Source organism: Terrapene carolina, unplaced genomic scaffold (genome assembly GCF_002925995.2).
Source record: "Terrapene carolina triunguis isolate 2854851 unplaced genomic scaffold, T_m_triunguis-2.0 Scaffold558, whole genome shotgun sequence".
NCBI lineage: Eukaryota > Metazoa > Chordata > Testudines > Emydidae > Terrapene > Terrapene triunguis.
In genome coordinates, this window is record NW_020664909.1 from 14,575,572 (window position 1) to 14,600,707 (window position 25,136).

Genomic DNA, 25,136 nt, shown 5'->3' on the forward strand with positions numbered 1-25,136 from the left:
CAAATAAATAAATAAAATAAATAAATTCATGTTGGTTGAGATGTTTTGGTTTTCAACTAAGCTTTTTAAATTTCATTTTGTTGGCAGAAACACCCATTTTCTTTCACTTTGTTTTTTACACTGAGACAAAGTGGGGTTTTGGTTGGGAGGTTAGAATGTAACAAAACTTACATTTTTTGGTATAAAACAAAACAAAAAACCACAAGTTTTAACAAAACTTTTTATTTCTTAAAAAATGGTCATGAAATACTAGCTTTTTCCAGCCAGTCCTACTCATATCTCCTGAGGTTCTTTGGCAGGGGGAGTTGGGGGGGGGACGACACTGAGGTCCAGGTTGCCTAGCTGCTGAATGTATGCTTTCCACATGTGCATGTGTTTAACTCCTGCCCACCATATAACTGGGATAAAGCGTCTCTCAGAAGACAGAGGCCTCCCCCATACATCCCTGGCTTATGACTTCTCTTTTCCCAGTGATAGTAGCCCCTTGCTGTCTTTTGGGATGGGGAGGCTAAGGGTAAATTATTTTGATGACTAAATGCAAACACAAAACTACAAGGCTTCTGGATCCACGGACCAAGTCCACCACTAAAGTTTTCCTCAGCAGTTCCCTTGACAAGGAGTCTGGAGAGGAGGGAATATGTACTAAGGTACGTTGCTCTTGTGGTACTAGTTTAGGCTTGTTTTACAGATTTGGGGGCAGGAAACAGTTTTCCAAGTCTGAATTTGATAAATGGGCAGATGCCTCCTTCCATGACTGCTATAGCAATGGGAGCCCGGACTTGTGCAGAAATACGTTCTGGAGGGGGCGGGGGGAAACATTCACACTATCCTTACAAAAACAAACCACTTCAGCACAGTTAACAAACAATGTTGTGTGGCCTTCACTTTCCTAACAGTATCTGTCCATCTTCTCCTTGCCTTTACCTTTGTCCTTTTAGGCACAGGGGTCCTGTCTCCTCAATGCAAGCACAAAAGCTCTTAGCGTTACATTGCAGCGCTTTGAGGGAAGAATAAATATACCCTCAGTGACCTGAGCACTAAGTTTGGTCAGGGATGCATACAACTCATTCTTTCTCTCTCGTGAGAACGAAGGACAAAATGGAACACCAATAAACAGTTTCAGATGAGAAATATGTGCTTTATCTTCCATTTGCCAAAGATTTGCTTTTATTTAATTATAGACAGAGCACTTAAAAACCAGAGGTCACCCCAGGCAAAAGTACAGAACTGCAAGTCTCTTTTCCCTCTCATTTGGAAACTCGTTCATACGCTTCCAGCATTTCCTTGATATCTGCTGCAAATTCATCAAAAGGCACAATGGCGAACCTCTGACATGGTGAAGCAGCAGCTATCTTCTATTCATTTGCAAATCTAGACTGTTTCACATAGAGCAGAATTGTTCTGCATTATCAGATTACATTTTGTAATAATTTTATTCTTTTGTAAAGGATCTTAAATAGGATAAATGATGATCAGCTTGAAAGCTGCCATCTTGGGAGTAAGACACACAGAATTCAGCTGTTTGCACAGAAAAGCAAGAAACTTTCAAAGGTGTTAGCAGTTACATAAAATTTTGAGAAAAGAACATCTTTCAACAGCTCTAAAGGTCTCAACTCTTAATTGGGATATGGAAGCAAGCGGCATTTCCTATTTCTAATTCTTCATAATGAGATCCAGTTTGATGAAGTAAGGTGCAAATTCTGTCCCTAATGTTAGAATTACCCTAAGTGAATGGTAAGACTGTATGTGGATTTAACTTCCCCCTTAACGGCAGTAGGCAAGAGATAATGACATTTTTATTTAATCATAACAAAAGGTCTTGAAATTCTGCAATTGGTTAGAGACGCTGTGAAATTAGGTTTTAAACAAATGCCAAATGACCATTCTTAAAGCAGAAAAATGCATTTCCCCACACTAAAGATGTGAAAATCCACCCTCGGGCTTCGCACTAATTGGTCCCTTAGGACCAAGGGTTGAATGGGCCCTAGAGACTATTCCCCTCTCAGCTGTCGAGGTGCTCACTACGTGTCTGGGGTGAGTGCACTGGGATGTGAGAGAAGGGAAGGCTGGCACTAGCACTCTGTGCTGGTTCTGTTCTGTGGAGGAATATAAAATTTCACTCAAACGCAACCCAGTACCAAATTCTTTTACTGTTACTGACAAAATCCAAACCTGGCTGACCATGCGTTGCTCTTTGGTGCTTCTGAGATTGCATTTCTGCTAGCAGTGGCAAAAAAAAAAAAAAAAAGAGTGAACACAGCTGCTATGCCAGATTTCCCCCTCACACTTTCATCCTTAATCCTGTTATTCTAGTACTAGGCAGTGGCTAGACAGACTGCTGAAGCACAAGCATTGCCTGGGTGGATCAGGAGCTGCAGGTAGATGGGTCGTAAAGTACAGTCCAAGATCAATCTAACCCTCCCCTCGCCCCGCAAGCTATACAGGGACCTTTGTAAAGTTTAGTTTTGTCTTGTGAACTCTAGAACCACCTCTCTGCTTGGACTAGCCCTCTGGCTGGCTGACCTCATACAGGGCCTTAGCTATTTTCTCCAGCCTCTCTCTGTATTCCAGTTCTCTATAGAGGGATACATTGACTCCTTTAAAGCCATACATGGCCCCCCACCAGCACGCGGCAATGGCTGCTGTAGAATCGGAGTCCCCACCATGGAAAAAAGCCCGGTGAGCGAGCTCCGTCCAGGAGTTTCCAGCGCCAAGTATGGCATCGTAGGCAATCATTGGGGCATCATGCCCACTACTGCCGCCCCAGCCAGAGAAGCTCAGGGAGACATAGAATTCATCTCGCTCCTTCACGCCATATATGGGGGGGAAGGTAGGAACAGACACTCCATCTGAAATTCCCCTGGACTCCAGGTATCTTTTCCACTGTTCTTCAAAGTAGGACCTACAAAACAGGAGAGAAAAGTAAGCAAAAGTCCCAGAGCAGCAGTAGGCAGCATTTCTGTTTAAACAGATGGACACCACAGCTGTCAGCAAAAAACATGAGAGAGCGAACTCAGCCCACCTGCTAAACCAAACAGCAAACCTCTCCTGTCTAATTCGAGACATTAGCGGCACCACACAAAGGCTATGAGAGGATGAGAATCACAAAGGGAGGAACACTTAAGCGTTTGACTCTTCCCTCCAGGAGAGGGCAGTAGAGCACCGACTGGGATAAATAACCCATTGCATTGCAAGAGATTCAAAGTGACAGAAAATAAGTAGAGAGAACCAAAATCCTGCATTCAGATCATCTCCACAAACTATGTGTGTGAATGGATTCAGAGTCCAAACCAGGATCCAGATCAGAATATTTTAGCTGCCCGCCCTCTGCCCCAAGCCCTAATGTGCTGGGGGAAACATCTGAAACTCGGGGGGGCTTTCAAAACGTGTATCTGACCTTCTCACCTCAGCCCCAGCTCTAAAAATAAATTTGCCTGCTGCCTCGGGACTGCTTTCTTCCAAGCTGAGATAACCTATTAGTGATGGAAGATAGAGCTCGACGCCTCCCCGTTTTCCCCTTTCTGAATTACTGATGAGCCAATCCTGATTACTGTCAATTTGGAATTTGCCAAACAGTTTACACAACCAAATTTCAGCCTATGGTTTGTTTGAAGTGTCCACTAGAGAATTTATTGGTGGTGTGTGATTGGCCACAGAAGTAGTCCTGGTATCTCTGCCCCATAGTTGGATGACAAATATTACAGGAAATTTCTGAATAACGAATAATCATTGGTGTTAAAAATTGTGTGCAACTCTTGAAAATTTCACGTTTTTTCACAAATGGTTGTCAGCCATCTGAATACTTCACAAAGAATAGTGAACCAAACGTGCTGTTTCTTCGTCACAAATATTCACAAATCACTTTAGTATTCACTGAGTTGTTGTTGAAGATCATGATCAACTGGTGTAAATCTGCATCGCTCCAGCTGAGGAACTGACCCCAAGTGTTGGTTTTTAAGCTAACTAGGACTATGTGAACTAGCTTGGATAAAGTTAAAATCCCCTTCTTCTTCCCAAAGCCACCTCTTTTTTAGAAAGAACCTTGTTAGATTCTGAAAAGCATGAATAATTCCCTCCCTCTCTGTTTCAATCACCTCTGCACTCCCTAGCTCTGTCTGACATCAGCGGTACAGTTTGAACAGAGAGGCTGTTCTGCATGATATCCAGTGGATAGCTCATGGAGAAGCATGGTCTCTCGTAAGATTTTCAGATTCTAGGTTTGGTTTTAGCAAAGAAACATCAGAACCCTTGAGTGCTTGTCTGAGTTGAGCTCGGCTCTGATCTATTTAAGGTTCTCCACAGCCCCAATCTCTAGTCATTCAGGCTCTAGGGAGGAAGGATGGTCTTGTAGCTGAGATGCAGGGAGCTGGGTTCTCTCTTTGGCCCCATTAGAGAACTGAAGTGTAATGGAGGACAAGTTGCTTAATCCCCTCTTTCTCTATCTGTAAAGTCATATATTCATAGCGTTTAAGGCCAGAAGCGACCACCAAATCATCTAGCCTGATCTGTATCTCATAGGCCCCCAGCACCTACACACTAACACTAGGGACAGCAATACTTCCCTCCCTCACAGAGGGATTTAGAAAAGTTAGTTCGTTAGGGTGTGTAAAGCACTTTCATAACCTTCCAACAAGACTGCAGGGAGGCCTGAACATGCAGGAGTGGGCAATGCAGAGGAAAGCTGTGGGATGGGGTAGAAACCTTTCCTATCCTAGGGCCTGATTCTCATTGACACAAAGGCAGTGTAAAAGGGCCATGAAGTGAACCCTCCTTGTTGGGATCCATGAAACGGACTCCTTTCAAAAAACGGTGTTGAGACCCCCATGGCTGAGGTTGCTGAATGCCTTGCATTTGATAGTCTGGAGAGACTGGTAACCAACCATTTGGGGGCCTACAAATTCCAGTCATCTCACCAGCAGAACCCAGCCTGGCTCACCAGTGCTTCAGGTTCTCCTTCACAAAGTAGCCAGACTTCTGGATGTAGACTTTAGCCTGCGGCAGCACTTCCATCAATCCCTTCCCCCATTCGTGAGGGGGCTTGCGATTCACAGCATAGGCGGTAAAGAGAGCAGAAGCCAGGGATCCCAGATAGCCAGTTGGATGATGATGGGTCATTCGACCGCTCTCGATGCTGACTTGAATCAAGCTGTCCAACTGCTCAGGATGACAAAACCTCAGCCCAATGCACATGGACCGCATGGCAGCCCCGCATCCTCCCTCATGCTTGTTAAATGGAATCCTCCAGCCATCTGGTTGGTCTGGCTGCAGGCCCAGTGCGTTTTGAACGCAGGTAGTACCTGTGCAGGAAGGAAACAGACTAATAAAGGGAAGCCTTGATCAATAGGCCAGAATGTTCATTTAGAATGAGGAATGGTGAAGGCCAGAGAATAGGCAGGGAAGGGAAGGAGCTTTCCTATATACCTTTCCTAATTTCATATCAAAACCTAATTTGCCTTGCTTACCTATGTCTCTCGACTTCCCTTGACTTCAACTGCTGAAATAACTTGTATAATCCCAAACCAAACTCACTGACAACACTAACCTTAATTTATAAAAAAGTATGAAAAAGCTTCAGAAACCCCCATTAGAGAGAGAGAGAGAGAGTGTGTGTGTGTGTGTGTGTGAAATATATAAGACAGCATCAAAGTCTCAGTCCTTGTCAAGGCCAACAAAATAAAACAAGTTTGGCATTTCCAGGCCAAATTTAGTGTGTGAAAGCAAATAACTAATTTTAAAAAGTTAAACAATCTTTTTGATTTCCCCACCACCCCCAGACTCTGTCTCTCAACAGATTTTGTCAGACAACTCCTAAAAACTTCTCTGGCAAAATATTTCAAATACACCTCTACCCCGATATAACGCGACCCGATATAACATGAATTTGGATATAACGCGGTAAAGCAGCGCTCCAGGGGGGCGGGGCTGCGCACTCCGGCGGATCAAAGCAAGTTTGATATAACGCGGTTTCACCTGTAACGCGGTAAGATTTTTTGGCTCCCAAAGGACAGCGTTATATCAAGGTAGAGGTGTAGCTTGATGAAAGTTTTGAACATGTAAGTTAAGGGTAAAAAATCAGTCTTGTAACAGAAAGCTAGCTACAGCTGTAACTACAGAGAGACTCTCTCTTAACCACCTAGGACAGTGGCAAAAATTGTCAATGTGCCTAAAGTAAGGTACGTCAGTCCATACTTTGTTACCTAAGCAGAGATGGGCTAATTTTCAAAGCTGCTAAGCACCTGCAGTTTCCTTCGGCTCACCTGGAGTCATGAGTGTTCATCAGTTTAGGTCCAAAGCATATTTATAGCCTAACAACTGCAAAGTTTCCATGAATTGTATAAATCATCAGTGGTAAATTTCATGTCTCCATTTACTCATTCCACCAACATCCATATATTCCCCATGAATGTTTGCAACCCAAACTTTGCAGCATCGTACTAGTGTGGGAAAATTAGAACGTAAAACAGGCTAAACTCTGATTGCTGTACTTTATTGTCCTGCTGTCACAGCAGAACTAGTAAAAGGGATTTAGATTTTAATAAACTAAGGTGTTACCGGTAAAGATCATTGTGGTTTTAAAAAATATTTGATGTGGCTTATCTCTTTTCTTGTACTTAATTTCATATCACATCTGTGTAAATTTTGTAGCCTTAACGGTGCATAGTTATTTTTGTGTATATGTGTATGCACAAGATGTATACTGCAGACCAAAAACTACAGTAGAACCTCTGAGTTACGAACACTATGGGAATGGAGGTTGTTCGTAACTCTGAACAAAACGTTAGGGTTGTTCTTTCAAAAGTTTACAACTGAACATTGACTTAACACAACTTTGAAACTTTACTGTGCAGGAGAGAAATGTTGCGTTCCCTTAATTCTTTAGTAGTTTACATTTAACACAGTACTGTACTGTATTAGCTTTTTTTCCCCTGCTGCTGTCTGATTGTGCGCTTCCGGTTCCAAATCAGGTGTGTGATTGACTGGTGAGTTCGTAACTCTGAGTTTCTACTGTATGTTAAAAGAATGTTAAGGATCCAAAGCCAAGTACTGAAAAGTTAGGAAATGCCAGAATTAAGGTTGCCCATGAAACCTTAATTTGGCCCCCTTGTGCATATAGAATATCATACTATCTTTAATTACATGGTCACTACAGCTGCCTGGACATTGGAATTCCACAGGACATTCCCAAAACAACCAACCAACCAACAAAACCCTCTACTAGTTCTGTATCAGAATGAAAAGCTGAAATTTCCCATGGAACAGAAACAGGGCCGCCCGGGGGGGGGGGGAGGTGGGGGGCGCAAGTGGGGCAATTTGCCCCAGGCCCTGGGCCCCACAGGGGCCCCGCAAGTCCTGGCCGAGAATCCCTTTCCTGGCTAGAGGCGCCTTTTTAATTTTTACTCACCCGGCAGTGGTCTGGGTCTTCAGTGGCACTTCGGCGGCGGGGGGCCCTTCAGTCGCTCCGGGTCTTCGGCGGCATTTCGGCAGCGGGTCCTTCAGTGCTGCAGAAGACGCGGAGCGAGTGAAGGACCCGCCACCGCCGCCGCAGACTCGGAGCACTGCCCGGTGAGCAGAAGCGCCCCCCACTTTGCCCCAGGTCCCCTGAATCCTCTGGGCGGCCCTGAACAGAAATTCCAAAAATTTCACTGATAATGTTGAAATATTTTATTTTGATTGTATTACTTATATATCCAGTCAATTTAGCTAGCCAGTTTTTTCCCCAGCCCTGAGCAGTTTGTTCCAATCTACTTCCTCCATTGTCCCTCCCCAATCCAGCTCGTGTCCACTCTGCATTTGGATCAGGCTGCTTCTCCTCCACACTGCCAGGGTGCCAGCAGGGCGGAGGTGGGGAGGCACTGAGAGCACAGGACAAAAAGGCTTCCTGCTCTCAGGTCTGGTGCCAGGCCCTATAGTGGCCCCCCAGCAGGGACAGTCGCATCCTGTTTAGCCCCTTCCACCCTGGGCTGGAGCATGCTCGGTGCAGATAGAATCTTCAGGGAATTTAGCTGCCAAACGCTACAGTGTCTTTACTGAGCATATGTAAAAGTGAGATTTTTTTTCCCCCCAAAGGCTTATAAGTGGGCCATGTGTGGGCATATTTTTCACAGGAATTGCAAAGGCACATTCCTGACATAAAGGTCACCTCCCTGCCAAATTTCAAGTCCCAGATCCAAACATGCAGGTGCTAGAACTTCTCAAAGAAACTGTTGTAGGAATATTAGCAAAACAATGTCTTTTTCCCAATCTTGTTCTTGGAAATGGCAGAACCGTTTTATTTGGAACTTTCCAGAAAAATCAGTCCGATGCAGACCACTCACATGTAAAATTTCAGCCTGAACACTTAGTTTGGTAAAGTTATAAGCAACTAAAAACAGGGGCACTCTCTGGCAGCCTTAACTAAAGAGGGAACGAGAGAGAGAAAATTAGACAAAGGAAGGAAACATTGTTTTGTATGGTACAGATACAATTTCAGAAGGATTACCTGGAGCTCTGCCATCCATGTCATCCATACAGTCCTTGTAGTGCTTTGCTATAAGGGAATAGAGCTCTGGAAAACTTGGTTGTTTCCCAGCAGCTACCAGAGCTTCAGCTGTAGCCAAGTGCATCACTGTGTCATCGCTGACTTTCCAGCCTGCTATACAGATGTTTCCCAACCCCCCCATTTGTGCAAGCTGCCTGTGAATCTCCTGGCCATTCTGCAGGAACTCCCATTTTCTATTGTAATAGCCCAGGGTATCACCAACTGCGCTCAGCACCATGGCTGCCACGTAGTTCTCAATCAGACCTGAACTCATGCTGTGCCTCAGGGTGGCTCCACTTCCCATGGACTCTGAAAAGAAAACAAGTATCATTAGCTTGGTAGGGGGCTTCATTGTGTATCTGGTTAAGCAAGAGCCACTCTCATAAAGTCTTAAGAGCTGGAGCGTTCAGCCTTTCTGCACCCATTGGGCAATTTAACTTGCACAAATAGCTCTGAAATGCAGTATTTGCACACTTTGCCTCACAATCCGTATGGTTAGTTTAGCTTCTCAGTAGGGAATGGCCTGTGGGTGTTCTACTGGGAAACATATAAATTCAAACCCTATTCTGAACCAAGAGTAGATCCCACACCAGCCTTCCATCAGCTTTAGGCCTTGGCCTAAACCAGGGGTAGGCAACCTATGGCACATGTGCCAAAGGCGGCACGCAAGCTGATTTTCAGTGGCACTCACACTGCCCGGGTCCTGGCCACCGGTCCGGGGGGCTCTGCATTTTAATTTAATTTTAAATGAAGCTTCTTAAACATTTTAAAAACCTTATTTACTTTACATACAACAATAGTTTAGTTATATATTATAGACTTATAGAAAGAGACCTTCTAATCACATTAAAATGTATTACTGGCACGTGAAACCTTAAATTAGAGTGAATAAATGAAGACTCGGCACACCACTTCTGAAAGGTTGCCGACCCCTGAGCTATATCATGTTTCTCTCAGGATCTGACAAAGTACACATTCCTCTTCCCAACTACATTCAGCTGCTGCCATCCTGGCCAGGTAAATTACAGATGCAATTGAGAATAAAGTTATTTGTAAGTATTAAAATTTAGATTTTTTTTTTAAGTGTGTTCCATATAACACCCTCAGCTTGGTTGATTAGTTGGTTTTGTATTAAATCTGTACTTAAATAAAGCTAACCCAACATTTCTTTATTCAAAAACCAGCCAACATATATCCCTCTGAAGGATTTGCCACCTTGTTATAGTAGCATTTTGATAAATGCTTAAGAGCCTGAACATGAAATTGTTTGGTCTATTTTCATTGAGAAAAATGAACAAAGAAAACCATATCAAAAGTGAAAGGTTAACTTATTAATCAATTGCTATAGATTAAGAAAGTGATTTAAAACAAAAACGAAGTCCAGTTGCACTCTGAAGAGTAACTATAGTGGTCCAGCAGCGCCCCAGAGTTAAGATTATATTACAACTTCCATTTAAAGATCAACATTTCTAAGTCTTCTAAAATTGACATGCTTAGTAGGAGTCCTTTGAAATTTGGTGTGCCTCAAGAGAGTGCAGGGTAGGGGCTATGAAGACTTAGGACCTGAAAAAATACCCATTTTTCAAAAAGTTTCTATCTGCGGTTGGTTTTTGTGTTGTTGATGATGGGGGTTTTTTTGCACAGAGCTAGAGATAAAACTATTGATGTGAGGCGGTTCAAAACGGTCTCAATCTGTCTAGTTTTACCCAAGATAGTGGTGACACCCACTAAATCTTTGGGGGATACGAACTGAGGATAGGATTTGAGAAAATGGACATTGTTTACAGTGCACACCTGCCAATACAGAAAAATGGCCAGAGGGTTTCCTTTCCTTCCGGTTTATAGGCTTTAAAGGCTGATGCTTGTAAGTGCTCTACAATCCAAACGGTTACTCAGATTGCTTTGAAATGTGGGGCATGGGCTAGTGTTAGTGATCCATACTTGGGGTCTTTTGACCAAGGGGTTGCCGAGTTACAGCCCTCCCCCTCTAAAACCGATTTCCTTCTGCCTTGTACTGTTCAACTGAGAGGTACTAATGATAGCTCAGTGGTTTGAGCCTTGGCCTGCTAAAGGGTTGTGAGTTCAATCCTTGATGGGGGATCTGGGGCAAAAATCTGTCTGGGGATTGGTCCTGCTTTGAGCAGGGGGTTGGACTAGATGACCTCCTGAGGTCCCTTCCAACCTTGATATTATATGAACATGAATCACAGATCTCACTGAGACCAAGAGCTGTGAATTCACCCTTCAATTAACATAACTAAGAGTAAGTTAATCATAAACCCCCACCTAAAACAAAAGGTTTGGACGGAGTGGCTACAATTTGAGAGTCGTGGGTAGCAGATTTTTTGGGGGGGAAGAGGAGGTGGAGTTGGTGTGGCAGTGCAACAGTGCCCCCTCCTGGCCAAGTGGGACTGGCACCGGATCACTCAGCTTAGCAGGACTCTGTCTGTCTATTCCTGGTGCCCAGGAATCTGAAAAACCCCTGTTCTCAAGGCCATCAGGGAGTTGGTAGGGAACCCAGCTCACCACTGCACTGGGTTCCAGCTCAGGGCCCTCAAGCTAGACAAGCAGGATCAGTGTTCATTGACTCAGGAAGGAGCTCAGGGCACTGTTAGGATATAAATATTCAGGCCTGTTTGCAAAGGCCTATACTTTAAGAATTTAGGGGTATTCTTATCACTTAGCTAGTTACAGGGGTATACAAGAAAGAATTAAAATTACTGTTTGCCGATGTAAGGGCCTTCTCGTACTGTGACAATCTGAGGCCCTGTTTTTAGGCTAAGCCTTTGGCTAAGCAGCAGAGGCCAGCCATAAGCTGGGAAGCAAACAGTCACATCCTCCCATTCCAGACTAGTCACATGGAAATAAGTCAATCTGGGGCTGTTAGGAATACATTCCTGTCCTGATATTCCTATCACCTCCAGAGAAACGGAAGAGCCTAGAAGATTAAAAGGAAACTTAGTTTGATTGAGTTCTTGCCAGACAGGATTCTCTTATCAATAACTGGGATGTGAAATCCTCATTTCTGTATTGTTTTATAACTGTAGTCTCCACTTCCCTATTGTTTGTCTGTATAATCTCTGTCTGGTTTTGTAATTGTTTTTGTCTGCTGTATAATTAATTTTGTTGGGTGTAAACCAATTAAGGTGGTGGGATATAATTGGTTAAATAATTATGTTACAATGTGTTAGGATTGGTTAGTTAAATTTTAGTAAAATGATTGGTTAAGGTATAGCTAAGCAAAACTAAGTTTTACTATATAGTCTGCAGTCAATCAGGAAGTAAGGAGGGGAATGGGAACAGGAAATGGGGGTGGGGTTATTGGAATCATGTTTCGCTAAGAGTGGGTGGAATGGGAACAGGGACACAGGCAAGGCTCTATGGTGTCAGAGTTGGGAAGGGGTACACTGAGGAAGGAAACTGGAATCATGCTTGCTGAAAGTTCACCCCAATAAACACTGAATTGTTTGCACCTTCGGACTTCGGGTATTGTTGCTCTCTGTTCATGCGAGAAGGACCAGGGAAGTAAAAGGGTAAAAAAATAAGCCCCCTAACAGGCACCATCAACCTTCCCCCAGGCCTCTGCAGGCTCTTCAGCCTATTGATCTGTTCCACCCTTCCTGGGGTATTGTTGCTTGGTAGCTCTCTAGCAGTTTGCTGACAGGAATTCCTTTCGCCCGTCTGCTCGCTCTTCTTTTAGCCACCCCACCCTCTGCTTCTCAGCCCTTTTATCCTCCCAGCTGCTGTGAGGCTGCCAATCAGCAGTGCCTGTATTAACCCCTTGGTTGTTGGGCCAGCATGGGGTACATACACTCCATGATGGTGGGAGGGAGGAATTAAACATATGAATGCTTCCTGGGAGGGAGGGGCATTAAGGGGCAGAGCAGAGGGGGAGAGGGGTTTTGGGCTGCAGCAAGGGGAGAAGGATAGCTGGAGATGCGTCATAGAGGAGGGGAGAGAGGTTGGGGGTGCAATTGAGTGAGACGTGGGGGTTAGGGGAATTGGAGGGGCGGGATACTGGATTGTTGGGATGAGTGGCATGGGACTGGGGGAGAATACAGATGGGCACCTGTCGGCCCCACATTCTTCCCTCCCATGTGTGTGCCCAAATCTGAAGGGCTCTTGCCCCTGGGGGAGAGGGGGGCTGAGCCCCACCTTTTCCCCTCATGAGCGGAGGTGTGGGAGGCCTTGTTGCTTTGGGGGTACCTGAATCCGTCTCATTGCCCCCTCTGTGAGTGCTAGGATCTAATGGAGCTAGTGCTCATCCAACTTTTTCCCTTTTTGTCCTTTAATAGCATTAGATGGATTCGTGTGGGTGAGAGTGCATGGGCTGCAAAAGCAGGTGAAAGGTTTAAACCTTTCAGCAACTGTGGGGTTGGCAGAGTAAAGGTATGTGTGATAACAGGGCATATTAGAGCATTGCTGAAAGAGGGCACAGTTAAGGTTGCATGGACAACCTTAATTCTACATTTCCTGGTTTTTAGACGTTTGACTTTTGCTCCGCTTAGCATTCTGCAAGGGGATGACATGCCGCCAAGCAATCCTAACTCTGCCTGAATGTAGGTTTTTTGCCGTTGAATTTTATAGAAATCACCCTTATTGCTTCGATCTACCCTGTGTGTGTATTCAGAGTTGGATCTGTTAGTTTAGTGACAACCCCTTTCTTTTTGCTGCATTTCACTTCTGAGATCCCTGCAGAACCAGCCCAGTTCAGAGTGTGAGCTGGCTCCCATTCCTTTGTGTACATCAGGCTTTTGCATACTTAGTTCCAATCAGTTGCACCTGTGCAAAATCACTGAAGATGCTTAAACGCAATAAGAGGACAAGTAGGAAAACTTACAGATGGAGGTATAGAGGTTGCATCTGTGTCAGGAATTTTAGACAAGCCTCCCATTGCAGGTCGAGCATTGGCTAGAGCAATAGTGTAGACAGGGCCATGGGGTTTTAACCAGCCTGTTGTCTAGATCTACCCTGAGCATGGTCAGACAATTCTTTGCTTAAAATGCCAGTGGTCTGTCTGCACTAGTGCTCCAACCCTTGGTATAATTTAATACCAATTATGGGGAAAATTTACCTAAGCCACTCTATGACCAAGGACAGCGAAGTTAGGCGACTTGGCAGAAATCACACAGGAAGTCACCTTCAGATCAGCTTGTGTGAGTTAGTCATTCTAAGTGAGTCAAGGGATTTTTAGAAACTTGGTTTTAGATTTATTAAAAAAAAAAATCCCATCTCAAGCCTTAGGTGCTTTAACACAACATAAAACCCACAATCCATCCAAAACCAGAGAACTAGGATAGGCCAAACTTAGGGACAGATTTAAAGGTCAGAACATGGTCAGCAAACATGCAGCACAGTCACATCGCCTTAGGCTTTTTTGAATATAAAAGTTTAAAATAAATAAAAAAATCACAGGCCCAAACATAAGTGGAATCTCACCCAAACTGAGTTGGCTTGCGTATTTTCAATTACTGGAACCTCGCACCAATGGCAATACTTTTCCTGGGCCAATTGTTTGATGATACTGTCTTGTCTTTCTCTGTTGGAAGAAGCGCAAGATCACTCAACCGTGTCTGTTACAGTGTTGAACACGCATAATTTTTGACACATCTTAATGTGCTCATTTCACATTCAGCGCTAGGCACTCCAATTAGTAGGGTGAGAGTCAACACAATATTTTCATTTCTGGTAAAACATCACCGGGATAACTTGACACTATGAAATTCAAGTAGCTCTGGACTCCAAGGGACAAACTGAATACCTCTGTGTCCTTTGTTTTTCAAGATGAATAATTTTACAATCTCGTAAACCAAGTCTAAAGAAAAATGAGTATTTCCCCATGAGTTTAACAACTTTCTCCTTTGACTCTGCTAAAGTTATATTTTTTAATTCACCTGGGATGGATAAAACCAAATCAAGCAGCTACCTCTTGAATTCCCTCACACTGAGATTTTAGTTCACCGATCATATCCAAGACCTCAAAATATTTCCTTCAATGGTTCTCCTTTGCTTCTAACACACAATTGTGTACAAAATGCATCATACATGCAGAGTACACATCTCTTCCTGTGGCTTGGATAGTTTGTATTTTCATAACCCATTGCTTCCCACCTGGTCTGAGATTTTTACAATTTCCCTCATAATTTTTTTCAGATCTGAGATTGCTGAGCTCATTCACTGTGTTGGAGGACTTGGATCAGGTCAATTTTCTTTGACCGAAAGATTCCAGAGACTGCAGCCATGATAACGAAGATCCTATGGCAGCATAACATACTGAGGTAGAACAGCCAATCCATCGGACATGTTGCTTTTTGCTCAATATATGTCCTCACTACTCCTGCATTCAGCCACAGTTTCATCTTCTCGGCATTCAATAATACTCTAAAAAATTTACTACAGTTGCCTCAATGGCTTTCATTTGAGCTGCCCATCTAGTCTTGCAGAATGCGGTTAGATAGAAAGGTCTCCTTCATTCTTCAGAAGCTACAATTTCAGCTGCTGCATCAATCCTGTCAGCTACTTCAGGGGCCTAAAGTGCATCATCAAGTTCCTCTTCTCTTTGTAAAACTGTACTCTCTCAAGAAGAGTTTGAAGATAAAGATTATTTTTAGACTTAATCATTAGTTTTTCCACATCGATGGCTAGTCTGTGAAATATTTATGTATTTCCTGCAAAGCTGTGAAGAAAATCTTCAGGTCTGGACTGGCCATATCTTCAGAAGCATGAACCAAAACTAGATTAATTTGATGTGCTAGGCAATGGATATATGGTGCACACACTTTGCCTCCCTTGCCTGAAAGATATTCTCTCTTTTTCGCTTGCACTCCTCCACGAGGTCCAGCCATAACACTGGCCCCAACATATCCCTGTCATAAGAACATAAGAATGGCCATACTGGGTCAGACCAAAGGTCAATCTAGCCCAGTATCCTGTCTACCAACAGTGGCCAGTGCCCGGTTCCCCGAGGGAATGAACAGAACAGGTAATCATCAAGTGATCTATCCCTGTCGCCCATTCCTAGCTTCTGGCAAACAGAGGCTAGGGACACCATCCCTGCCCATCCTGGCTAAGAGCCATTGATGGATCTATCCTCCATGAACTTATCTAGTTACTTTCTGATCCAATACTTGTCAAATAAAACTTCAGTTAACTTGTCACACAAGGATGCAGCATCTGCCTTGCTTATTGCCACAAATGCTCTTTTATATCTACTTTTCCTTTGATATGATCAATATTAAAAAAGTGAAGCCATTTGATCGACATGTTTGCATCTGCAATGACAGTAAAAAACGTAGCTTCTTTGCAGCTAGTAAGTATGTGCTTCTTGGTTTCTGAGGCAAAAAGACTTATATGTTCATCTGTAATTTTCTTGCTCAAGTATTTGATTCTCTTGGTGTCATTGATATGTCGGGCAAAAGTTGTATTAAGTCAGGCAGGTAGCTTCATGATAATTAACTAAATGCCACAACAGATGCTCTCCAACACTTCACAGTGGCCGTGAAAAGGGAGACCTAAACTAACTAACATTTTGACTGTGTCATGCAATATTTTTAGTACTTCTTGCAACTTCCTAATATGTTCAGATGCTAGTTTATCAAAACATGCATTGATACTTGTGAAGGGTCAAAACTGTAAAGCTGCCACATGTGACTGCAGAAGTTGTTTGGTCCTCCCATGAACAGCCATTAACTTTAGCATATTCTTCCAATCACTGAAACCTGTTAACCATGCTGATTTTTGAGCTTCTGTATCCCCAAACAATCACCAGATGTGACAGTATGTGTAATCGGAAAGATATGAGCATGCTAAGCCACTTGACATGCAAATCTTCATGCAGTGCTTTTATCATGCTGTAAAATGAAGATGGAAAAATGGCAGCTCGTAGGAAAAACTGAAACTCTCAATTTGGCATATCACACTCAGTGGGCAGGCAAGGACCAATCTGTACAAGCATATGCAACTGCTCCGGTAATAAAACTGAATCGTGAAAGTGACTTATCAGATGGGAACTTCAAACCTATTCCAGCAGGAAGACTGCTTTGACCTGCTCCATTGTTTACCTGCTCATCCACTGAGCTTTTGGTTTTGCTCCTTTCAAGTTCTTCTACAGGGTCTTTGGTTTTACGATCATCGATAGGATCTTTGGCTACGTTGGGCTGTAGCTAATCTACAGGCAGTGGCGGATTAACACATGCCCAGGGGCCCCGGCCAATTCGGGAGCCCCCGCAGGAGCGCCAGAACCTGGGTAGAAGTAGGGGGACGCCACTATCGCCGGAACTGTGGCCCTGCCCCCTGCTCCTCCTCTTCCCCCCCAGAGGCCCTGCCCCCTGGCCAGGCCAGAAGCTGGAGCCGAAAGTGGTAAGAGTTGCCAAGGGAGCTCAGGCCACTGTGGGGTGCCCCAGACCCTGCACCTGCCCTGAGCAGGGGGCCAGAGTGTCCAAGAGCAGCCCCCAGCCCACGTCCCCGCCCACTGGGGCACGCCGCTGCTGGTGGGACCATGGGGCAGGGGCTCTGGTCCAGCCTCCTGCCCCCTCCCCAGGGCCTGCAGACATGCTCTGCGGGGAGAGGAGGCCCTGACTTGGCCTGGGAGGCGGGCGGGAGCCCCGGGAAGGTCACCGGCAGCAAGGAGCTGGGCAGAGAGCTCCTCCAGCCTCCGCGGCCATTGCATTCCACCCAGGCTCGCTCAGTGCCTGCGCCCGGCTCCTTCTGCCAGGCTGCCCCCACTGGGTCCCACTGCTGCCAGGCTGCCTCTGCTGGGTCGCCCTGCTGCCACCTGGGCTTTATGCCCGAGGCAGCAACCACATGCAGCATTGCTCCTCCTGTTGCCTCTGGCCTGAGGCTTGCAGTTTGGGGGGGCAACACCCCCCACCTCCCCCAAACTATACCCATGCAGCCGCTACTTTGTGCCTGCCTGAGGCTACTACGCCTATGTTAAAAAATGGGTGGGCATGGCCCTCTCACTTTTAAAAGGGAGGGGGGTGATGCCTCCCTACTTCCCCCGATTCTGGACACCCTGGGCCCCCAGGGTGTGAGGGGCCCAAATGTTCTTTGTACGCAGGGCCCAATAAATCTTAATCCGCCTCTGAAATGGAGCATGCCCAGTGGCTGCAACCCTGTCAGGATGGGGAAACTCCTGCTACTATCAGCCAGTGCTGGGCATGTGCAATGCTGTGGGATTTGCAAAGGCATTGCATGACAAGTGGGGGCGAGTCCCCTGGGTCTCCTTTAAAACTAGGGTAGCACAATCCATGTAATTGCAACAGCCCTGAGGCAGCGAGAGAAAGGGCCGCTTGCCATGGAGACTCAGTTCCTTGTGAGAGGAAGAGACCCCAGAATCCAGCAGGGCGGGCAGAGGAATAGCTGGTGCAGGTGTGAGTTGCTACGTGCCCTTGCAGATCATGAGAGTTGTGGGGGTTAGTTAATGTTTGCAAGTGCTTTGACGAAGTAAGAAGCGCTCAGCATTGGGTGAAAGGAGGGAGTGCTATTCTCCCCCCCCCGGTTCATCCATCCCTAAATGTCAGGACGCTGATAGCCATTAGAAACGGACCCTGGCCTGTGCATTTCAGGAGAGATGGCTGCCCTCAGCTAGCCTGAGTTTCTGTCGCTTGTTTACAAACTCCCTGGAGGAAAGGGGTGTTCTGGCGCTAGCAGAGAGCCTCGCTGCTGGGACGGGCATACAGCAGCTACCTCTTACCGTCCCGTTGCAAAGAACGTGGTTAAAAGGGGGGAATTACTTGCAGTTCTGTAGCCGAGTCCTCTTGCGGAATGGGACTGTTCCTTCTTCCGGCAGGTTGTCAGTTTGATTTGCAGATGAAGCAGCCAATCCTCTGTCAGCAACCGCTTCTGAAGGCAGCAGCTGACCACTGTTTCAGTTGTAGCCTACCAGAGGGAAAGGAGAAGCTTGCAGGGTGTGGGCTGGAAATGCACCTCTTAAAATGTCGTATATCCGCATAAAGCAAAGCAACCAGACATCTTCTGGTAAACTGGTATGGGGTAGGCTGAGCAATAGTCCATTCCGGGGGAGTCTCTTCCTTACAGTGCTACTTGTAACTTCCCAGCTGGGTGGGAGGATATTTTCTTAGTGATCATTTGGAGTAACATTAAGAAATCGATTAATTTGAGATAAGGGGGGGAAGGCTCCCTGGAGCACTGATGATGACTTCAATATACATCACACACAACAGGATTGCCCAGATGACTTCACTATAAACCACGTGGAACAAGGGATTGCCCAGGCAGTAATACCAAGGGTGAATGTTGCCAGGGCAGTCAGGGCCGTAGCAACAAAGAACGTGGCCCCCTCCGAACATATGTCTGGGCGGGGCCCCTTACAATGCAGAAACTGGAATGCGGTATTTATTTTGCCACTTTTAGGGGCCCCCTTCCTTGCGGGGCCCCCTCCGGTCGGAGGGTACAGAGGGTGCTCGCTACGCCTCTGAGGGCAGTACCTATAGTGGTGTGCTCGTAACTTTATAGATTTTGAAACTCAGACTGAATGCACCCAACGGCAATACTTCCCTCTGCTCCCGGCTTTCTTGAACAGCAAACAGAAGGTGTGGTTTGAGATGTGCAGCTCCACAGCCTCCACTAAACTAAAAGACAGTGCACAGCAGCCTTCAGCAGTGATTAAAATGGTGTGACAAAAGTGGTGGGTCTATGAATCTGGGAGCAACAGCTTTGCTACAAAGCACCCTTCAGTGCCCAGCTTGATTTAAAAAAACATTGCTTTGGCTGGGTCTGCGACCCTTTGCAATTCCTCTTCCTTCCCAGACACTGGGAAGGAATTATGAGATTTGTATGTTGAATGTAATCTTAGGGGAAGAGACCTGGGCTGCCTCTTTTTGATTCATCTATCCAAAGGATAGCTAGGTCTAGAGCTATAGAACAGTGAAATTCCCCAGCCAGACACGTGCAATAATAGGCAGTTCTCCATCTTGCAAAGACAGACTGGGTTCTACCAGAGTGTCTTCATGTCAAGGCAGGTCAGTCCGGTTATAACTGGTGCTAACTGACGCTTCTACAAACTAGCCTTTTCCTGTAGCTGAATTGCTTTCAAAGCAACTGCAGCAAGGGAGATTTAGGTTAGATACCAGGAAAATTTTATAACTCTGAGGATAAATTCTGGAATAGGCTTCCAAGGGAAGCTGGGGAATTCCTGTCAAGAACCGGTTGGACAAACAGCTGTCAAAGATGGTCTAGGTTTAGTTGGTCCTGCCTCAGTGCAGGGGGCTGGACTAGATGACTTCTCACAGGCCCTTCCAACCCAGCATTTCTATGCTTCTCTTCTGCCTTTGAAAACATCAAAGAAATTGCTACCAGTCTCTCCTGTACAACTGAACAGCTCACTGACGAGCATGAGCCAGGAGCATAAGCCTGTTTGGGGGCAGGGACAGCTGTTTGTACAGCACCCAGCACACTGGGGTCTTAATCCATGACAGGCTCACCTATGTGCTTCTGTAATAATAAATAATAATAACATATTAGCACCAATAGTGAGTGGCTATTGGAAAGTAATTCACTTCAACCACACACCTGAGCGGGTTGGGTATATATTATCTCTCTTTTGCAAATGAGAAACTGAGGCACAAAGAGCATGAAGAGACTATTGCTGATCGTGGTTTCAGCAACAGGTCCCACTGATCCCTGAAGTTCTGGCGAAAATGATCTAGTTACTAGCGTAGATAGGGCAAAACTGTTTAAAACACTGTTAAGGAAAATATGGTGTCGGTATCAGTAAGTGTCAATCATGCTTCCCGTAACAATATTATAAATGACTTTGTCTTGCTTATGTTATCACCTAAATTACTTTCAACAGCATTGGTAATATCAGCAGGCATCAGGTGCAGTTTAGAGTGACCACTGATAATAATCAATCACTTCTTTGTGTAGAGGAGGCCATGGTTGTATCTTTGTCTAGGCTTGTCCCAAGTCACACTGTGAGTCAGCGTCAGAACTGGGATTGGAATACAGGTCTCCTGACTCCTGGTCTTGTGGTTAAAGCACAAGACTAAGTGGTAATCATGGTCATCCTTTAGCTGGGGTACAGCTCTTCACACATCTCATCAGGAGACAGATTAGCATTTCTCCCCAAAGCAGAAGTTGTGTGCCCATATGGGTCGGCAGATACCATGGCTTCAGGGATTCCCAGTGGAAGGCTGACATAATAGGACAATTTAAAATGAAACTGAGCTTGCAACTGAAATAAAATTACAATTTACCCTGGGTTCTTGATAGCAAAGCAATTCAGGGAACTTGCAATGGGTACTGGTACATAGATGTTTTAAAACTGGCATTTCGGCACTCAAGGTGGGTATTAATGGCAATGACTGAAGGACTTTGGCAGCTGTGACATTTTTTAAAAATGGGGCAGTACATATCAATCTTAACACGTGCAACTGTATTATGCATCCCATCCCCCTCTCCTGGATGTTCCTTCCTCCTTGTGTCTGTTGTCTGTTTCCCTTACCTATGTTGCCATACTCTGCTTAGCTCTTTGGGGCAGGGGCCATGCCTTTACTCGCTCTATAGAAAGTGCTGTGCACACCAGATGGTGTGATATTCTACCCATGGCACATGATAACTTGGTTTACAAATACCCGCAAGCCATCCAGTGCCTCTGGACTTATTTTGGCTTTGTCTTCTTTTTTAAAATTGTGGCTCTATGCCAGTGCCATTATCATCACCTGTGAGAGGTTTTATAGTTAGTCTAGAAATAGCTACCTTAGACGATGATGATGATGATGATGATGATTCAATCTCCAGGGGCTGGTGAATGGGCAAAGGAGGAAGACAAATAGGGGTATGAGGCCAGGTTCAGGTGCAATGGGGTTGGACATGACCCAGGGCTGAGGGGTTCTGCCTGATTGTACAAATAAAGGGCCACTAGACTCCATCATCCACTGGTCATTTGTGCCAAGGCCTAGATTCACATGAGACGGTATCAGCACCTATAACATTTAAAAATCCCCCGCCTGTCTTAGAGAATGCAGTGGTGGCTTTGGGCAGCAGCCCTGGGGAATTTCAGGGCAATTGAGAATTCAGCAGTGGGTCTGAGCAGAGTCCCTGGGGAATTTTGGGGCAACTAAGAATGCAGGGTTGGACATGGGCCCTGGGGAATTTCAGGGTAACTGAGAGTGGAGCACAGGGGCCAGGCATCTGCCCCCTGGGACTTCAGTGGTTTAATGTTGACTGCACACTTAAAGATGTGCTGCTTGTCTGTGCACCTCTGTGTGTTGGGTTTTTAGAGGCATCTAGCACAGTATGTGTCACCACCACCAGAAGCATCGGTGGGAGAAGAAGTTGCCTGTATTGCAACAGAGGTGCTGGTGCCTGCTGCCATTATTTTTAGATGATCATTAGTTTTAGATGAGCAGTTCTGTAAGCGTGATCAAGCTGGTGTGTTACTTAAAAGGAAATGGTGTTTTCTCTTCAAACACACACTGTACCTGAGCTGCTACATCAGCTGGAGGGAAGGAAACCCAGACTCACTTAGAGCTGCTTTAACTCCACCAGTGTCCAAGTTGGTGTCATTTACGTGCTAAAGAGCTGGAAGGCTGGGAGCTACTTTACCTTTCCTGGATCTCAAGCATGCAAGTAGCACCAATTTAGATCCCCTTAGATTGCCATGGAGTAGATCTAACTGAGTGGAAAGGAATTTAAGAGACCGTTAGGGGTTCTAATTTTCACCACCTTATTTATCACTCTGAATTTGGCCCAAGCTTTAAAAATGGACCCTCCAAGGGATCTTCCACCCATCAGCGTGTGCCTTACAGCACATTCATTTTGATTTGTGCTAATACCAGTACTAATAGTTAATAACACCTTTTTAAATAACATGCAATCACTTTTTCTTGTTTCTTAATAGGCGAAGACTTCAGGGGTTGCCCCAACGCTATATTGGCAGCCTACATGTAAGGCAGGGGTTGTAGCTTCCTCTTTTGGTGGCCAGTAAATAATAATAATACCAATGAATAGCAGTCACCGCTACTTTCTTCAAATGACAGGTTTAAATCTGGATGTAAGTACAACTGAGACGGGGTGTTATCTCAAGAAGTACTGACACTGGGTGCTTCGCAACTCAGAAGCAAATGGACCATTTCCCATGGCAAAGGTATTATCCCTTCTGTTCCATGTCCATATTTATTAATACACATGGATCAATTACTGAAAGGGAAGAGCTCCTTTTTAATCCCACTGCAGCCCTCAAGTGGGGACTCTTATTTATTTATTTATTTATTTGTATTTCGAAAAAAGGTTTCTCTTAAATATAATTTACTATTTTCTTTAGCCGTTTACACATCATGAAAGTATTTCTAGCACAAGCGGATCCGTAAGTTGATTGATACTACACTGAGGGAAAGAGGGAATATCTAGAATTACCAATCAAATGACACCTCTTCATTGGTCAGAGCTTTGTTTAAATCAGGAATCCCTGAAGTTTCACTTAATGTGGATCACAGGTTAGCAGAGAGAGTGTCTCATGGACATTTGCCCTGTCGTACCCAATCACATAACAGCGCAGTGGCAGTTACAGTCACTGAACAAGTAATGGTAGGGACGTGTTAATGTATTTTAGCTTCCTTCAGTGCAGTTTAGCAGCTGGAAACAGAGTGGCAGCCCCATGTGACCAGGCACCTCTCTGCAGTTTTGGAGAAGTTTAGTTTAGAATCAGAACTAGCTTCTTATTCCTGGTTCTGCCATTCCTTCGCTCTGGTCATGTCACTTCAGCTCTCTGGGCCTCGTTTTCTCCATCTCTTAAAATGGGGATGAGAATGATGATACTTATGCCCTGCCTTACGGAACATTCTGAAGCTTGTGGTATTGGCCAGCCTCAAGCATTTAAAAATCATGAGTTAGGCCTCAAAATTGAGATTTTAAAAATAACCAATGTAGGGGTCCTTTTATTTGCCTTCTGGCTTTGGAGCCTTTGTGAGTGACAATTTCAAGTTCTCTCTGCAAGCATAAGGGCTAGAAATTTACATTATTTGTAAAAATAGAAGCTGAGATTCTCTCATAATCACCAGACTCCAGGAGCTGGGGTTTTAAGAAAAAATACCACATATCCTGTCATAACTATAAAGGGAAGGGTAACAGCCCTCCTGTGTACAATACTATAAAATCCCTCCTGGCCAGAGACTCCAAAATCCTTTTACCTGTAAAGGGTTAAGAAGCTCAGGTAAACTGGCTGACACCTGACCCAAAGAACCAATAAGGGGACAAGATACTTTCAAATCTTGGTGGGGGGAAGGCTTTTGTTTGTGCTCTTTGTTTTGGGGGTTGTTCGCTCTTGGGACTGAGAAGGACCAGACATCAATCTAGGCTCTCCAAATCTTTCTGAACAAGTCTCTCATATTTCAAACTTGTAAGTAAACAGCCAGGCAAGGCATGTTAGTTTTTATCTTTGTTTTCTCAACTTGTAAATGTACCTTTTTGCTAGAGTGTTTATCGCTGTTTGCTGTAACTTTGAACCTAAGGCTAGAGGGGATTCCTCTGGGCTCTTTAAGTTTGATTACCCTGTAAAGTTATTTTCCATCCTGATTTTACAGAGATGATTTTTACCTTTTTCTTTAATTAAAAGCCTTCTTTTTAAGAACCTGATTAATTTTTCCTTGTTTTTAGATCCAAGGGGGTTGGATCTTGATCCACCAGGAGTTGGTGGGAGAAAGGAGGGGGGTGGTTAATTTCTCCTTGTTTTAAGATCCAAGGGGTTTGGATCTGTATTCACCAGGGAATTGGTGAAGAGTCTCTCAAGGCTACCCAGGGAAGGGAATTAGCACTTTGGGAGTGGTGGCAGCGGACCAGATCTAAGCTGGTATTTAAGCTTAGAAGTTTTCATGCAGGCCCCCACATTTGTACCCTAAAGTTCAGAGTGGTGAAGCAGCCTTGACATATCCCAAGCCTTGTGATAAAATCATGAGACTTGGCAACACTGAATCATTAGTGTTTAGAAAGTGCTTTGAACAACATGAGTGAAAGACTCTGTGGAAGTGCTAAGTATTGCTGTATAATCCTAGACTCTGTGTGTCCTCTGCACATGAAGTGCCTCAATGAGGAAAGGGTGTATTTACTGAAATAACACTGATGAAGAAAGTCTTGGATCAAATTCCAGATGGATCCAAACTTCCTCTCTCCAGGATGTACCTCCCTGAATCAGTAGGTTGAAATATCCTGAACTTGCAGGGTGTCTGAAATCTGGATCCAAACTTTCCCAAATGTTGGATTCTGTTTATAGAAATTAGTCTGAGCTATGAATTCAGGTATGAACCTGGATCTGGTATCTGAATTCAGGACCCTCTCTAGTTCATATAAGAAAAAGCCCACAGATTTCAAGCAGACACAACTCCCCTCCATGCTGGTATAGAACAAAATGGGGGGAGAAGGGGGGGGAAATACAAATACTGAACCATGGAGAGAGCTCTCTTATTATAGGATATTCAGCTGGGGAAATGGGACATTGAGAAATTGTCACTTTCCCGCGGTCACACAGGAAGTGTGTGACAGATCAGGAACTGAACTCAGCTCTTCCAATTCAAGTTTGATGCCTTTGACCACAAGAACATCCTTCCTCTCTTTTTCCATTAGGTTTACAATGTGCATGGTGGTGCATAGGGGAAGCTTC

The 25,136-nt window shown here is 44.8% G+C and overlaps 1 protein-coding gene across 1 annotated transcript; it reads right to left on the bottom strand.

Moving 5' to 3' along the window:
• Positions 1-305: 305 nt before the first annotated feature.
• Positions 306-14,043, bottom strand: ADPRH (ADP-ribosylarginine hydrolase). The gene is made up of 4 exons (XM_026659033.2): positions 13,958-14,043; positions 8,480-8,827; positions 4,937-5,297; positions 306-2,902 (listed from the first exon to the last, which is right to left on the bottom strand). Exons 2-4 carry the CDS (start codon positions 8,820-8,822, stop codon positions 2,503-2,505), a joined length of 1,104 nt encoding a protein of 367 aa, XP_026514818.1. The 5' UTR covers positions 8,823-8,827; positions 13,958-14,043; the 3' UTR covers positions 306-2,502.
• Between the last annotated feature and the right edge of the window lie 11,093 nt (positions 14,044-25,136).

Coding starts and splice junctions, on each gene's coding strand:
- ADPRH (XM_026659033.2), bottom strand. CDS start 8,822: ATGGGAAGTGGAGCCACCCTGAGGCACAGCATGAGTTCAGGTCTGATT. Junction 5,298..8,479: donor CATGGATGGCAGAGCTCCAG/GTAATCCTTCTG, acceptor CTTCCTGCACAG/GTACTACCTGCGTTCAAAAC. Junction 2,903..4,936: donor AAGGAGAACCTGAAGCACTG/GTGAGCCAGGCT, acceptor CCTGTTTTGTAG/GTCCTACTTTGAAGAACAGT.